This window comes from Hylobates moloch, unplaced genomic scaffold (genome assembly GCF_009828535.3).
Source record: "Hylobates moloch isolate HMO894 unplaced genomic scaffold, HMol_V3 SCAFFOLD_3, whole genome shotgun sequence".
Lineage (NCBI taxonomy): Eukaryota > Metazoa > Chordata > Mammalia > Primates > Hylobatidae > Hylobates > Hylobates moloch.
Genome location: NW_026652278.1, coordinates 41634900 through 41652992, shown reverse-complemented (window position 1 = coordinate 41652992; position 18093 = coordinate 41634900). Strand labels below are relative to the sequence as shown.

General features: G+C 40.3%; 1 protein-coding gene across 14 annotated transcripts in view; it reads right to left on the bottom strand.

Moving 5' to 3' along the window:
• Positions 1-16981: 16981 nt before the first annotated feature.
• The window catches only part of CPEB3 (cytoplasmic polyadenylation element binding protein 3), a 241514-nt gene continuing 240402 nt past the window's right edge, over positions 16982-18093 (bottom strand). For all 14 annotated transcript variants that reach the window (XM_032136767.2, XM_058436214.1, XM_058436213.1 and 11 more), the window contains one exon: positions 16982-17343. In XM_032136767.2, coding sequence (XP_031992658.1) covers positions 17116-17343 — 228 coding nt within the window. In that variant the 3' untranslated portion in view covers positions 16982-17115. The remainder of the gene's footprint in view (positions 17344-18093) is intronic.

The following is an 18093-nucleotide window of genomic DNA, read 5'->3' as shown; positions in this document are numbered from 1 at the left end:
AGGAGAATAAAGCAATTCTAAATTGATGTGCACTTCAAAAACATGAAGCAAACATGGACAAAACTACAAAAAGACATGGACAAGTCCAAGGTCATAGTGGGATTTTAACACACCTCTCAATAAAACACGTGGACCAGAAGAAAACATGCAATAAGACATAGACAATTTTAGTACAGTGAACAAGTGTGATTTAATTGACTCGTCTATACTCACATATATAGGGGTGTGTGTGTGTGTGTGTGTGTGTGTGTGTGTGTGTGTGTGTATAGAGACAGAAAGAGACTTTTTTTTTTTTTTTTTTTTTGAGATGGAGTTTCGCTCTTGTTGCCCAGGCTGGAGTGCAGTGGTGCAATCTTGGCTCACTGCTACCTCCATCTCCTGGGTTCAAGCGATTCTCCTGCCTCAGCCTCCCAAGTAGCTGGGATTACAAGCATGTGCCCCCATGCCCGGCTAATTTTTTGTATTTAGTAGAGACGGGGTTTCACCGTGTTGGTCAGTCTGGTCTTTAACTCCTGACCTCAGGTGATCCACTCGCCTCAGCCTCCCAAAGTGCTGGGATTACAGGTGTGAGCCATTGCGCCCAGCTGAGAGAAACTTAACAACTTCAGAATACATTGTACGTTCTTTGGAAGCTCATGTGCAACATGGACCCAAAGTGACCATTATGCTGAGCCATAACTTCTGGCAAATTTCAACAAATTGAAATCATACATACTGTCCTCTTTCTCTGCTCCTATTCGACAATATACCTTAGATCCTAGCCAGTATGGTAACACAGGAAAAATATGAAGACAATACAGATTAGAAAGAAAGAAAGCTTTCTTTATTCACAAACAACATGACTGGGTGGAAAATCCCAAAGAATCTACCAAAAAAGCTTCTAGAATTAAGTGATTTAGCAAGCAACAAAATCCAGGAAGTAGATAAAAGTTTTACAAAATACGTAAAAGGTCTGCTGAAAACTATACAACAGATAAATCAAAAAGAACTTCAAAAATAGATGTACCATGTTCATGGAACACTTAGAAGTGGTTAAGGTAATTTTATTTTTTTTACTTCAATTAAAAAATTAAAGAGATAAGAAAACTGCTAACAAAAAGAAAGCTGGAATAGCTCAAAGAATTCCTAACAAAATTATTAGAGATAAAGAGGGGCATTATATAATAAAGGGGCCAATTCTCTATGAAAATAACAATTTTTAATGTGTACGCACCTAACAACAGAGCATCCAAATATGTGAGGCAAAAACGGACAGAACTGCAAGGAGAAATAAACAAATCTGCTGTTACAGTTAGAGGCTTCACACATTTCTCTCAATAATCGACAGATCTAACAGGCAGAAAATCCTAAGGATTTTCTGAACAATAGTCAACAGGAAGAGTAAACATACTTCTTAAGCTGACATGGAGCATTGACCAAGGTAGACATATTCTGGTCCATCACACCTCAACAAACTTAAGTATGCTCTTAGACACAATGGGATTAAACTACAAATCAATTAACAGATAGCCGGATAATCTCCAAATATTGGGGGGTTTAACACGTGGGTCAAAGAAGAAATCTCAAGAGATAATAAAAATATTTTGAAGACAGTGAAAATACAACTTGATGGGATGTGGTAAAAGCACTTGAGAGAAATGTATAGCATTGAATGCAGTTAGTAATGAAGAAAGATCTAAAACCTAAACTTTCACTTTAGGAAATTGGAGAAAGAAGAGTAATATAAAACTAATACAAACAGGAGAAAAATAAAAATTAGAGCAAAAAAAAATGACATTGAAAATAGGAAAAAGAAAAATCAATAAAGGATAAATCCCTGACCAGGTTAACAAAGAGAAAAGAAGACATTGCTCATATCAGAGAGGCCATCCCTATTGAGAACATGGGCATTAAAAAAATAATAAAGGAATAGGATTAACAACTCTGCCCACAAATTTGATAACAGATGAAATGGATCAGTTCCTGGAAAGGCACAACCTACTAAAATCCACACAAGGAGAAATAGATAATCTGAATAAGCCTATATATACTAAAGAAATTGAATCAATAATTTTCTGAAAGAGCTCCAGACTGAGATGAATTCTACCAAACATCTAAAGAAGAAATTGATATCAATTCTCTATAGTGTCTTCTGGAAGATAGACGCCAAAGGAATTCTTCCCTGCTCGTTGTATGAGGACAGCATTACAGAAGCATCTCCCTCACCACCAATCCATGGTTGCTCTTTCCTTCTTTTTTTTTTTTTTTTTTTTTTTTTTTTTTTTTTTTTTGAGACAGAGTCTCGCTCTGTCACCCAGGCTGGAGTGCAGTGGCACAATCTTGGCTCACTGCAACCTCCGCCTCCTGGGTTCAAGTGATTCCCCTGCCTCAGCCCCCCAAGTACCTGGGATTACAGGTGCGTGCCACCATGCCTGGCTAATTTTTGTATTTTGTAATTTTGTATTTTTAATTTTTGAAGTGACAGGGTTTCACCAAGTCAGCTAGGCTGGTCTTGAACTCCTGACCTCAGGTGACCCACCTGCCTTGGCCTCCCAAAGTGCTGGGTTTACAGGCATGAGCCACTGTGCCTGGCCTCCTCTTGTTCAGTTACCTGTGGTCAATTGTTATCTGAAAGTATTAAATAGAAAGTTGCAGAAATAAACAATTTGTAAATTCAAGCACCATCCTGGATAATGTCATGAAATCTCTTGCCATCCTGCTCCATTTCACCCGGGTGTGAATAATCCTGTCTAGGATATTCATACCCTGTATACATTACCACCCATGGTGGCTGATACTGTCTGCTCCTGACATTTAGCCATCAGCATCATTACAGCTTGATGATCTAGGATCACCTGAAGCAGATGATCCCCCTGAGGTATTAATATCATCAGGTTAAAGTGGCCTAAGGCTACATACATCACAGTGCCTGCACCATTCACCTCACTTCCCCTCACTGAATTTTATCATTGCATCATCACAAGAAGGGTGGATATGGCAAAGATTTAGAGAGAGACCATATTTGCATAACAATATAATTCTTCTATTTTATCAGTAGTTGTTGTTAAGCTCTTACTGTGCCTAATTAAACCATAAACTTTATCATAGGCATGTATGTATAGGAGAAAACATAGTATATATAGGGTTCAGTAATATGTGGTTTCAGGCATCCACTGGGGGTCAACATATTCACCACCGATAAGGTGGGGGGACTATTGTGGACTACTATACTCTAATATAAAACCAGATAAAGACATTACAAGAAAGAAAAACTATGCACCAATATCTCTATGAACATAAATGCAAAAATTCTCACTATAGAACTTCTAGAAAATAACATACGAGAAAATCTAGATGACCTAGGATTTAGTGACTTTTTAGATACAACACCAAAGACACCATCCGTGAAAGAAAATAACTGTTAAGTGAAAGATGCTAAGCTTGGCGCCGTGGCTCATGTCTGTAATCCCAGCACTTTGGGAGGCCAAGGCAGGCAGGTCACTTGAGGTCAGAAGTTCAAGACCAACCTGGCCAACATGGCAAAACCTCATCTCTACAAAGTAAAAAATAAAAAATTAGCCAAGCATGGTGGCACATGCCTGTAGTCCCAGCTACTCCGGAGGTAGAGGTTGCAGTGAGCCATGATCGTGCCACTGCACTCCAGCCTGAGTGACAGAGCAAGACTCCGTCTCAAAAAAAAAAAAAAAAAAAAAAAAAAAAAAAAAATCTGTCAATAGAATGAGAAGAAAAGCCACAAACAGAAAACTATCTGTAAAACACATAAAGGACTTGTATCCAAATTTTGCAAAAATTTGAGTCTTAAAACTAAAGAAAACTATTAACCCAATTAAAAAGTTGGCAGTAGGTCTGGACAGACACCTCACCCAATAAGATACACAGATGGCAAATAAGCATGTGAAAAGATGCTGTATGTCATATATCATTAAGGAATTGCAAATTAAAACCACCAGATACCACTAAACACCTCTTAGAACAGTGAAAATGCAAAACACAATACCAAATGCTGAAAAGGACACAGAGCAACAGGAACCCATTGCTGGTAGAAATGCAAAATGATACAGCCACTTTGGAAGAGTTTGGCAGTTTCTTACAAAGCAATACAAGGTCATACTGTACAGTCAAGCACTCATACTCATATTTACCCAAATGAATTGAAAACTTATGCCCACACAAAATCCTGCACATGGATATTTATTTTGTCAGAACAGAAGAACCACACAAAATCCTGCACATGGATATTTGTCAGAGCATAAGAACTTGAGCACATGGCTATTTGTAGCAGCTTTATTCATAATTGCACCAAACAGGAAGCAACCAAGATGTCTTTCAGTAGGTAAATGGATTTTTAAAAAAGGTACATTCTTATAATGAAATATTATACAGTGATTAAAAAGAAATGAGTAGTGAATCTAGGAAAACACATGGAGGAACCCTACATGAATCTGCTGTGTGAAAGAAGCCAGTTTGAAAAGGCTGCATATTGTGTGATTCCAACTACATGACATTTTGGAAAAGGCTGAAACTACAGTGACAGTCAAAAGTCCAGAGGTCCAGAGGAGACAGAAGGGATGAACAGCTAGAACACATGGGGTTTTCAGGGCAGTTAAATTCTTCTGTGTGACACTATATAATGGTGGTTAAATTATGCATTTGTCAAAACTCAACAATGTACAGCACAAAGAGTGAACCCTAATGTAAACTGTGGATGTTAATAATAATGTATCTATATGAAACAATTGCTGATCCTTAAAAATGTACCATATTTTAGCTGTTACTTTTCCAAGCACAGCTATATCAAAAAAAAAAAAAAAAAAAACAGACCGCACTAATGCAAGAAGATGTTAATAATAGGAGAAACTGGGGGAAGGATGTTGAGAGGCTCTGGGGGAACTTTGTACTATCTGTTCAATTTTCGGTACTATTTGAGCAATTTTAAATTGCTCTGTAAAATAACAAGAATAGCCACCGGGGCTGGATGCGGTGGCTCACACCTGTAATCCCAGCACTTTGGGAGGCTGAAGCAGGTGGGTCACTTGAGGCCAGGAGTTCGAGACCAGCCTGGCCAACTTGGTGAAACCCTGTCTCTACTAAAAATAGAAAAAATTAGCTAGGTGTTGTGGCACAGACCTGTAATCCCAGCTACTGGGGAGGCTGGGGTGGGAGAATCACTTGAACCCAGGAGGTGAGGTTGCAGTGAGCCAAGATTATGCCACTGCACTCCAGCCTGAGCGACAGTCTCAAAAAAAAAAAAAAAAAAAAACCCACATGATAAAAACAATCCAGTCATAAAATAGATATAGAGACATTTCACTGAAGAAGATATAAAAAATGGCAGATATGCGCATGAAAAAGTGTTCCACATTATTAGCTGTTAGGGAAATAGAAGCGAAAAATACATTGGGATATTACTACACACCTATCAGAATGACCAAAATAAAAAGTAGTGACAATACCAAATCATGAGGATTCAGAGAAACTGCATCACTCATATATTTTGGTGGATATGTGAAATGGTACATTTGCTCTAGAAAAGAGTTTTGTACTTTCTTAAACTTCAGACTACCATATGACCCTGCAGTTGCCCTCCTGGGCATTTATCCCAGAAAAAAAATGAAGAGATGTTCACTCAACCACCTGTACATGACAGTTTATAGCAGCTTTATTTAATAGCCCAAGACTAGAAACATTCCAGATGTCCTTCAACAAGTAAATCGTTAAACAAACTGGTGCATCCATACCACAGACTACCACTTGGCAATAAAAAAGGGATGAACTATTGATACATATAAATGGGATGAATCTCCAGATAATTCTGCCCAAAAATGAAAGTCCCAAAAGGTTATATGTTGCTATTTCCACTTATATAATATTCTTGAAATAAGGAAGTTACAGAACTGGAAAACAGATTAGTGGTTGCCAGGGGTAAAGAAGGGTGGAATGAGAGGGAAGTGGGTGTGACTATAAAAGGGAAACCTGAGTGTTCCTTGTGGTGATGAAAATGTTCTGTATCTTTACTGGATCCATGTTAATATTCTGGTTGTGATACTGTAATACAGTTTTGCAAGGTTTTAGAAGGAAACTGGGTAAAGAATACCTGGGATCGCTCTTATTTGTTACAACTGTATATGAATCTATTTCAAAACTAATGTTTACTCAGACTATAATGTAGAAGTGGGGCCCATAGATCTTGGATGTTAAATAAGGCTGTATAGGCTGGGCATGGTAGCTCATGCCTGTAATCCTAGCACTTTGAGAGGCCGAGGCAGGTGGATCACCTGAGGTCAGGAGTTCAAGACCAACCTGACCAACATGGCAAAACCCTGTCTCTACTAAAAATACAAAAATTAGCCAGGCATGATGGTGAGCACCTATAATTCTAGCTACTCGGGAGGCTGAGGCAGGAGAATGGCTTGAACCTTGGTGGGGGGTGGGAGGGGGGGGCAGGTAGCAGAGGTTGCAGTGAGCCGAGATCACACCACTGCACTCCATCCTGGGCGAAAGTGTGAGACTCCGTCTCCAAATAAAAAAAAAAAAGCTGTGTAGGCAAATCAGTATACGTACTGCGAGAGTCATTAGCTTTCAGTGTTTGATGCTCACTGCTCAAGAATCAACTGCAGAGATTAATGGATGAAATTTTTAACTTTATTTCTTTACTCCATGCCTTCTCCCAGATTGTCTAAATTTTTTTTCAAAAACCCCTCTAGGATGTTGGTAGGCTTAAGGAAGAACAGAAAGGAACCTGAAGGTGGGGAGAGAAGAAAACTGGGAGCAAGGAAATTGAAGTTTGGGTGATTGGGAAAACAGGCCAGCCTGGATGGGCAGCTGGTGGCAATGACAAGCCAGAAAGGAAATCTGGTTTTCAGGAGTGTAAAAAGTGAATCATATGGAGGTTGCTTGGAAGAAAATTCCATTTTGTCCAATATCTGCTTTTAACTTTCACAGGGCTCCTGTTTTGTTTTGTTTTAGTGCTCCATTGAAACTTACAGACAAGTACACAGATCATAGTGTACAACTCAATGAATATTCACAAAGTGAACACACTTTGTATATCCAACACCCAAATCAAGAAATTCACCAGCATTCTAGATGCTGCTTTCAAGCCCCCTTGCAGTTACTCCTTTGCACATTTATATAAATGGAATCATACAAAAAGAGTACTGTGTACTCTTTTTGTGTCTGGCTTATTTTGACCAACATTAATTGTGTGAAATCTTTCTGTAATGTGGCATGTTGTAGATCTTCATTCTCCCTGTTGGGTAGGATTCCATATGTGGATATGCTGTAATGTATCCATTCTAATACTGTAGGCCATTTGGATGGCATTCAGTTTGGGGCTATACAAATACTGCTGCTGTGATTATTCTCGTACATGTCTTTTGAACATGCTACATATTTTTGTTGGGCATACACCAATGATTGAAAAAGTGGGTCACAGGATATAGACAAATTCAGTTTTTATAAATGTTTTCCAAAATGGCTGTACCATGCTGTGGTTTGAATGTGTGCCCACAGAAGTTCATGTGTTGAAAACTTAATCCTCAATGCAACAGTGTTGGGAGATGGGACCTAAGAGGTAATGAGGTTGTGAGGGCAGAGCCTTCATAAAGAGATTAGTGTTGTTATCTAGAGAGTGGCTTAGTTATCATGATAGTGGGTTGTTACAAAGCAAGTCTGGCCACTGGTACCTCTCCCTGTGCTCAGTTGCCCTTCTGCCACGTTATGACACAGCAAGAAGGCCATGCTCTTGGATTTTTCGACCTCCAGAACGGCGAGAAACAATTTTCTTTATAAATTACCCAGTCTCTGGTATTCTGTTATAGCAGCAGAAAATGGACTAAACATATCACCTTCCCCTTTTACCAGTACTTATCTAGATCCTCCCTACCACGTGGCATTTTGTGTCTTTTAAATGTTAGTCATTCTAGTGGGGGATGTACTGGAATTGCACTTTGGTTTGTTTATTTATTTAGAGACAGAGTTTTGCTCTTGTCCAGGCTGGAGTGCAATGGAGCGATCTCGGCTCACTGCAACCTCTACCTCCCAGGTTCAAACCATTCTTGTGCCTCAGCCTCCTGAGTAGCTGGGATCACAGGCATGTGCCACCACACCCAGCTAATTTTTTTTGTATTTTTAGTAGAGAGGGGGTTTCACCATGTTGGTCAGGCTGGTCTTGAACTCCTGACCTTAGGTGATCTGCCCGCCTCAGCCTCCCAAAGTGCTGGGATTACAGGCGTGAGCCACCATGCCTGGCTGCACTTTGGTTTTAATGATAAGTAATGAAATTTAGCAAAATGACCCTGTCTTTTTAAAAACAGACCAGGTGCACAACTCATCACCTTAGGGACTAAGACTTGCCAAGGGAGTTTCTCTTCCACTTACAAAGGGAGTCACTTGGTTTAGGCCTGCACTGAAAGTGACAAGTTGAATGTTTCCCTTAACAGTTGAGACCAGGTGCGGTGGCTCACACCTGTAATCCCAGCACTTTGGGAGGCCAAGGTGGGTGGATCACCTGAGGTCAGTAGTTCAAGGCCAGCCTGGCCAACATGGTGAAACCCTGTCTGTACTAAAAATACAAAAACTAACTGGGCATGGTGGTGGGTACCTGTAGTCCCAGCTACTTGGGAGGCTGAGGCAGGAGAATCGCTTGAACCCTGGAGGCGGAGGTTGCAGTGAGTCAAGGTCATGCCACTGCACTCCAGCCTCCAGCCTGGGCAACAGAGTGAGACTTCATCCCAAAAAACAAACAAACTTAACAGCTGAGCCGAAACCAGCTTAACCAAAGGTTTGACCAATAACAGCAAAGAAGAAAATGACATCACTTGGGCTGACCCTTGAGGGCCAGAATTAAATGTTGAGATGAGTGCTTTTGCAGTTACAGCAAAGTCCTCTTTATCTAAATACAAACAATGCCCAAACCTCAATTTTATTCCCTTCATACTACTATGTAATGGGACTGAATACAGATAAATTTCAGTTACGTTTCAGTGACCAGCAACACTCCAGCTTGTGGGGACCCACTTGGAACCCCAGACTTGATATGAAGATGATGATGATGATGATAATGATGAAGACGGAGTTTAGCTCTTGTTGCCCAGGCTGTAGTGCAATGGCGCCATCTTGGCTCACCGCAACCTCCGCCTTCTGGGTTCAAGCGATTCTCCTGTCTCAGCCTCCCAAGTAGCTGGGATTACAGGCGCATGCCACCATGCCCGGCTAATTTTGTATTTTTAGTAGAGACGGGGTTTCACCATGTTGGTGAGGCTGGTCTTGAACTCCCGACCTCAAGTGATCCACCCACCTCGGCCTTCCAAAGTGCTGGGATTACAGGCATGAGCCACAGCACCGGCCAAAGATTATTTTAAACTAAAGACATTTGAGATTTAACAGATGCAAAAGTGAGCTTTTTCAGAGCTTCCTTTATCTGACTAAAGGCAGAAACTTCTGAGAGTGAAGCTGCCGTAAATCCCCTCCCAGGGAGCTTCAGTGGGCAGAAAAGGGATGGAGATCATTGGCAATTGCATAAACAAACATCGCCCGAAACTTTCCTATCTCCTAAAACTCATTTGTCTTTCCTAAAGAAACCACTTGATCTTACCATAGATGTCCTTTTCTATGACAGAGCTCCCCCTCTTTCCCTTATTGTTGGTTATATAAACCCCTATCTCTAATTATGGAAGAAGCAGCCACTTTTGTGCACTTCCATGTGCGTATGGATCAACTTTGTCTTTTGTTAATTTTTAGTTAATTAGCAGACCTCCAAACAAACCTAGCTGGTAGAGGAAAGGGTTTTTCCTCCTGACAATCCTTTGAATGGCAGTAGGACCCACCAATTTGGGCTTTCCTCACCCCATTACTCTCCTCACCCTGTTAATACCCTTTGTAGAACACTTCTTGTTAAAAATATTTTTAAAATCATATATTTAAAATTTATGACTCCAGCGTGGGAGTGCTTATGTGAATATCGCTTCACATACATGTGCCAAAGGTCTAGTGAAACATTACCATGCCCCAGTGTTAAAGCTTAATGTCCATCCGCGCTGCTGGTGATGTTTTCTTTTTGGTAAAGCCGGGACCTTAGACATACTTCCGACTTCTCATGGGGCCTGTCCCGCACAGCCACGCAATTAGCAAGCGGGGCTGCTGCAACGCCAGGACTACCGACTGATTTTCCCCTCTAGAAATACACTAGTAGTCATAATGGCACCATTTACTTACCTAGTCCCTCTTCACACCAACAGTTAGGACATCAGAAACTTTTTTTTTTTTTTTTAATCAGGGCACAAATGTGTGCTCCTAGTCAGACTGGCCGTCTGAAAGTAGGATTCCAATTGTGGCCTTAATGTATGTTATTTCTAATAAAAGCAGACTTAAAAGGGGCTCAAACACATGTTTCTCTCCATTTGGGTCAGGGGAGGGGGACCAAAGGGCACGAGAGCTCCAAACGTTCCATCCGAGCCCAGCGGCACAAGGGCTGAGCCTCCTGGTTTCCCTTGGTGTATAGGGGGCACCTGCTCGCTGCCAGGTGAAAGCTGGTGCTGAATAGAGCAACGTGCAAAGCTGAGCCTCGCGCAGAGCCGGGAGCGACTCCCCCAGGGTGGGCCCTGAGCTGCCCTTCAGGCCCGGTGGCACGGAGGGGCGCGGTTCACCGGCCCGGGTGAGCTTACCTGCAGGGCTGCGGCCAGGAGGAAATGCGCCACCGCCCAGGCCAGGGCCCCCGGGTGCGGGAGGGGCAGAATGTCGAACCCGGAGCGGGGACCGAAAGGGTGCGGGCGGGTGACTATGGGTGGTGCGGCCTGGGAGGGAGCCTGAGACAAGACCCGACGCCCCCAGCCGCTCCACGTCGCTCTGCAGGGCGGCTCTCCAGCGGCCGGGTCCTCTTCCAGGCGTACTGGGCGCGCCTGGCCTCGAGCGCCGTAGGAAGGCGCTGCACGGGCCCGAGACACCGACACAGCGGTTTCCTATCATGGGGGTGATCGCCGGGGAGTTGAAAAATACCTGTGGCCAGACCCCAGCCTAAACCAAGTGAATCTGTCTCGGGGACCAGGCTGGGTGGACGCGGGTCCATGCTTGTTCTGAAGGCCCTGCAGGGGATTCGCTGGTGCAGCCACTTGTAATCCGTTTTCTAAATGGATTAGTCAGTACCTAGGAGATGGCTTCTAGCACGCCCAAAATCGATAGGGATTTTTAAAAGACTCATTTTCTGAAAAATCGGAGAGCCAGGTGTGAAAGATAAAGCGAAGTGGCACACCTACCTTTCCACTGACAGTTTTGGTTGCGATTTTGAGAATTGGTTTCATGTGGCTTGTCTGGCATTAAAACCCAACTGCACCTCTAAAAACGTGTGTTCACATGTGTCAACAAATACTTTGTTGCAAATATACTTGCGTGTTTTTAATAAACGAGTGTTACTTGTGTCAGAGAAAGGGTGAATTCTGCTGTACTTAGTCTGCTTTAGAGGGATTTGTCAAAAAAAAGAGTTAAGCAAATTGGAATGCACCAATGTTCCCAGATGTGAACCATATACTCCAAGTTATTCCTCAGCAAATGCAAAGGATGACAAGTGTCAGCACTTCATACAACTAGATTTAATAAGTTGTTATTACAGAAAAAAATGAAGTCCAAACTACAAAGTTTAAGCAGTTGTAAGCAGTAGCTGCATTGAGCTCCATGTTTAGTCACAGTACTGTAGTTCCATACAAGCAATATTAGTCCAAGCCCCAAAGGCAGAAGCTGAGTAAGGGTTACTAGCAAAAAACAATCTAAGAGAACAGGTAATAAAAGATACAATACATTTAAAATTAGTTGTTAGTTGAAAAACAAATACAGAGATCTTAGCTGTGAACACTCTAAAAGTTGTCCATTATTTTGACAGCAAAAAATACAAATACCTAATACTTTATACCCCAACAGAACTATATCCAGGAAAGAAAAAGAGCAGAAGTTATCCTGTGTTAGCACCCAAGTTTTCTACTTGTTGCAATTAACTTTGTCATCATACAAATTTAAACATCCCCGAATCATATAGCCACTTCTTGACCCATTTTGGGGTATAAAGTCAACAGCATTAATTATAAAACACTCTGTGGTAAGATGGAACACTATTGCAGCTGAGATAGAGAAGTTTGGTTATTATAAAAGAAAAAAAAACAAAGAAATGTTAGCTGACATACCATACAAGCTAGTGAAAAGCAACAATCCATTCAAATAAGCTAGTTTTAACAAAAAGATACATTTTATTCACTAATCTGTGACTAATCTTTCACTCAAACCTTGCAAGTAGAGATGTCACAATACTCAAATATTTAGGTAGGAGCTTTACCCAGTTAAATGCCATTTTTGTTGCTAATATAATAGATAAAATGAAAACTAGCAGTTATTTGCTAATTGCATAAATGCAGTACATTCTGCATTAGCCCATGCCTCACTAACAAGCTATAAAACACAAGATATAGGCAGAAATCTAAGCATAATCTTTATACCACTAAGCAAGAATTTTCCGATTTCTTTTCTTCTGTTCCTAATCATTTATTTGTAGTTAATGTAAAATTCCAACCAGTAGTACCCAATATGAGTTAAAATTTTACATCACAACTTGATCTAATCTATATATTATTTACAAAACTGAATACATAGAGCGTACCCAAGACCAACTCTGGACACAAGTTTCTCTGAGTTATTGATGAACCTCACCTCCATAGCGATGGAGCTGAAAGAGGCCATCAACCACTAGTAGAAACATCATCTATCTGGAGCAAGTCATTGGCTGTTCTGTTTACGCAACACCAGTTTTGCAGTTGTAGTTTTTGCTTTGACTGTAGGTGCTATTGCAATGACACATTAATGACTGTGCCTTAACTGCCCAGCTTCCAGGTGAGGGGGGTGTTGGAAAAGCAGCAGCAGAAAGGCAGACAGATCATGCACACAGTTGCCACAATGAAAGGCAAACAAGGGGCACCAGAACAGGAAGCAGGCATGGGTGTGGAGGAAGATGCAACCCGACACATAGTCAGGGTCCACAGACAATGGTGACATCCGAGTGTGCTTCCTCAGTGCCACCAACTGAGCCTTACAGGGAGGCAGCATGAGTGAGACCCTGCAGGTGAGGTCTGCAGTACACCACAAAGGCGGTGTCCTCTTAGCAACTTCCTGTATGACTCCAATATCACCACTGTCAGTGCACATAAAAGATTCGGCCTGGGAGAAAGGCACTGTCTCACACAAGGACAGCAGTTGGTGGCAGGTTCTCTCTCTCTCTCTCACACACACACACACACACACACACACACACACACACACACACACACACGACATAATGAAGAGTTAGGGGAAAAAGCAATGAAACATTCTGTTGACTTAGCCAGATTTTAAACCCGGTGGTATTTCGGTTGGGTGACTTCATTCTCAGGGCCACAGGTTTGGCTGCACCTGGTGTTGTATAAATCCACCGTGACATCCCTAGAGAACTGCACTGTGACATCCCTAGTCTTACACTAAACCACTGTGATAAAGGAAAAGGCTTCTCAAAATCTCACATGTTCTGCTCATTCTGTCATTTTATTACCCAATTATCCGTTACATTTCCAATCACTTTACATAACCAACCATTTTCATCGTTGTCACACTATTGTAAACCACATCAGCAAGTTAATACATAAAGCTTTGCATTTCAAAAAACTAGACACTTTAGTAACAATATTACAAAGGTTTTAGCTTCAAAAATAACTGAAAATGAAAAAAATAAACTTTTAAAGAATTAGCATCATAAAATTAATTTATTCCAATAAAAATACAAAATAATATTATGACATTGACCAGATATGAAAGTCCCTCCCAGAAACAACTCTATTAATGATTGAGAAAGCACTCCTTAAAGAAAATACGAAATAAAATGAAAAATATGTAAATATGTTTAATTTTTTTCTTAGCAAAAAATCTTTCTAAAAATAACAATGAAAATTTGTCTCAGTACAAAGGCTACATTACTATTGAAAAAATACCAGCATGAAGAAAAGGTACATATTTGACAGTAGAAAAATGATTTCAGTGAATCACAATGTCTAAAGTTTGCAATGAAAATAAATCTGCAATAAAGATTTATGCCTTTTTTCTTTTCTTTTTTTTTCTATTTTTTATACAAACAGTACAAACAGTATTGCACATAACAACAAATAGTCGAGGTTAGGTTATAGCCTTCAAAAAATCGACTAGTTCAAGTGTCACACCAAGGAAAGGCCACAGCAGGACCTGTGTTACCCAGGGGCTTCCCAGTCAAGTTGCAGGTCAGAACACCTCTGTGTTTTAAAAAATAATTTTTTTGAAGGACCCTCTCTTTTAATATAACATTAACAACTTGGGGGCACATTTATTTACAAAACAAAAGGGAACATGTTATAATTTAATAAACTAAAAAAGTTCTCTTTAAAAAAATACAAACAGAAGAACTCTTTCACAATCCTGGTCAGTCGCGCACAATCAACGCTTGATTAGAAATATACAAATTAAGGGAAAGTAGTTTCCACCATCTATTCACAACTTTCAGCACCAAATGGAGTTTATTTTTTGTAACCTATTCTTCAGGACAATGTTTTTTGCCTTCACTTTAGCTTTATGCTGTACAATCTTCCAGCTTTTTAAAAAATCTCAGTGTTATTTTAATACATGAAAGAGGGGTGCTTCTTCAAAAAGTTTTGCTTCTTTCACATAATTAGGTAGATTTCTGTAGGTTAGATATGATCTTTAATATTATAGTTATAAAGCTCTAACTTCTTCATTTTCAAAAAACACAAATAAGCATGAAAAAAATAAAGTTACCCATCTGTTAAATCATTTTCTTGCAGAATTAAATTAATATATATTTTTCTGAATAAACTTACTTAGAAAATATCATTTTCTTTCCTATATTTCAAAATTGAGGTATTGCAAAAGATCATGTCAGTCAGAAAGCATGCCTTTTTCCTTAAAAACAAAAAAAATCTGCCAACTTTTGAAAACTGTCTAGAATACAAAAAGTAGTAGTGCATAACAAAATTTCTTGTACAGATGAAAAAAAAACCCACAAACATAGAAAAAAACAAACAAAACCACACCTGGGCTGGAAAAAAGCAATTATTACCAAAAAGCCTCAAAAAGGGGAGGATTCTAAAATAAGCATTTTTAATCCAGTAAAAAACTATTTTGTTTTTCCTTTTTGAAAACAAACTATAGCTTGAGAGCCAGTAGTTGCAACTAAACATGGGAGAACAAAACAAAAACAAGCAACACTAACTTAAGACAGTACAAGGACATCACAGCACAGAAAACACAGCGACTTAATCTATTCTGCAGTGTCATATCCAGTCAGATTGTCCCCAGAATTCCAAAACATAGGAAGAAGATTAAAAAAAGATTTACATAGTCTTGCAATCATTGTGTGTGTTTATATATTACTATCTGCAGCCCAAGGGTGAATGCTAGAAAAATGTCCACGCTAGTGCTAGCAGGCCTTCATTCTAGACCACGCTAGTGCTAGCAGGCCTTCATTCTACTCAAGCTTAACAGGATAAATCCAGGGAATTAAGTAGTTAGTTTCTCACCCAGACAACCAACTCTGCCCAGGCCATCTTATTTTGTACAGACATTTCTTTAGCATCACCATTACACGACTTTCTTAAAAATGTGCCTAGTTTGTCAATCTGACAACTTATCTCTATATCCTGTATATATTCTTAGTGTTTGTAAGCTAAGATGAGCTCTTTGGTTTTCTGGACAAGGTCTGAAGCTATGTAAAATGGTGCAAGCACTAAGAGATTGTAACTAAGAGCTCATGTGTTAGTTTATAATATATCAGTTATGAACTGTCAAGTTCGTTAATGTCTGACAGAGGCTTTAAACAGTTAAGTTTGATCACAGTTAGACATAATCACTTTACTATATAAAATAAATTGCACAATATATAACAGAGCACCGCAAAGTACTTCATCTACCATCCACAAATTTGCTTGAATAATATCCTACACCTAGGTTTTATATCGGTTGTAATATAGGTCATTCTGTTATGGGCTCTTCCCATTCAGAGCATTCCATTTATTGAGGCATGCCTTCCTCCGGTCAATTACCAATTCTTTGAATGAAAAAAACTTTTTTTAAAAAATGAGTATTTTTATAGCTTATATAGATTCTTAATTTGTGCATTGTGGGAACGTTTTATACTAGACATTGGATATAAAATTTATTGCATGCAGCAACCTGATTAAGTAAACATGCAGTCAGAAATAGTGACCTTCCACCAAAGCTTTCTGAAGTCTATTCTGATCTCCGTTCGGCAGCTGACTCTATCCCTAAAATCACAAAAGTGTGTTGTTGGGTTTTTGTGTTTAATTGATATCTTAGCCTGAATAGAGTATTATGGTATTAATAATACCATTTTAATAGCAGCAAAAGCTATTGCAGCATAAATTTACATAATACTAAAAGATCTAACCAAAATCCTCGGCAAAACAAAAATCAAACATGAAGAAAAAATTAAAGATCCAGCTTATGAGGTATCCTTACAAGTCAAAATAGAGAGCAACTAAAGGCTTATTTTCATGAAGGGTTATCCTTACTCTAAGTGACCCGAACTAATGATTGCTGAATTGTTGTCAAGTTTTTGCTACATCTGCCACCTACTCACGAGTATTACCTTTGGTAAGTCTTGTCCTAGGGGCAACTCTCTAAGTTTCTGAAAATAAGTGCATGCTCCAGTTCAAAACAATCAGAACAACACCACCACAACAACAAACAAAAGAATCACAGACAGTAGCCTGACGGCCGCTGATGAGAATGGCAGTCTACATACTGTCACGAGTGACAAATCAGGTATAAAAAATTAAGGTACCAAGCAGACAAAGGTGTGAATCAAAGTGCAAATCAGTACCATTCTACACTCTGCAATTCTGCATTATACTGGACACTGAGTTCAGTAATATGACTGTAAATAATAATAATAATAATAATAATAATAAAAAGACCCAATTCTTCTTTAAAAATCGAGAACGAATGCACAGATTTCCAGAACACTGTAAGCCCTGAGGCAGTGCCCTCTCTTTTCCCTCCTTGTTATCTACTCCAGTACTTGTGGCTGGGTCGGCCCGTGGCTCAGCTCCAGCGGAACGGGACGTGACGAGGGCGGTCGCCTCCCTCCTTCACCAGGGGTTTGTGGAACTCCCGCCCGGCTCGGGAATGTATGCTCGCCCAGCAGTATTCACAGTAATACTGCAGACAGGTGACGTTGGCACAGAAGAACGGGGCAAACTTCCCACCACAGCGTGTGCCCTGGCACTCATCACACATCTGATCATCCAGCACATATGGCTTTACTTCAACCTGGACCCAAAGAGGAAAGACAGAGAAAAATGGTTTAGCAAAGCTTCCTCCCATGTCTTGCTTTTGAGAGTTTACAGTAATAGCTTCATGGTATGTCTCAATCAGATACTGCTTTCAACTCTACTGATACTGGATGGTAGTTGAGAGCATGGGCTTTGGAATAAGCTCCTTGATTTACTTCTTGCGTGACATTAGACAAATTCTTAAAATCTCTGTGCCTCTGCTCCATCACTGTATCTGTAAAATAGGTATGTTTACACACACATAAACACATTACACACACACATTTGTGTAATCTGTAAATGGGTATAACAGTGTTTACATCAAAGGGTGCTGGGGAGGATTAAGAGGGGCTGTGCACGTCAAAGCACATGAGCTGAATCCTGAAAGCCAGGCAGCATCTGACAATGCAGGCAAAGAAGAACATTTCAGGGAGAGGAAGCAGCCAGGACAAAGGCCATAAGCAGGAGGAAGCAGGCACATCCTTGGGAGATGCTGTGGCTGGAGCCAGGCCCGAGGGCAGGAGGCACAATGAATACGGGAGGAGCTGAAGGGAGATGCTGCTGTGAGGCTGTGCACCTCAGTGTCGTAATGACACAGCTCCCTGAGACTAACACCCCAATATTGCATACCATGGACTGGAGAGGAAAAGGGACTCACAGCTGAGGTGTTAAGAAGCTACTATAATAATTGGGGCTTTTTTATTTTTGGAACTTTCTCTGTTGCCTTAATCTCCCCCCAACACTGGAA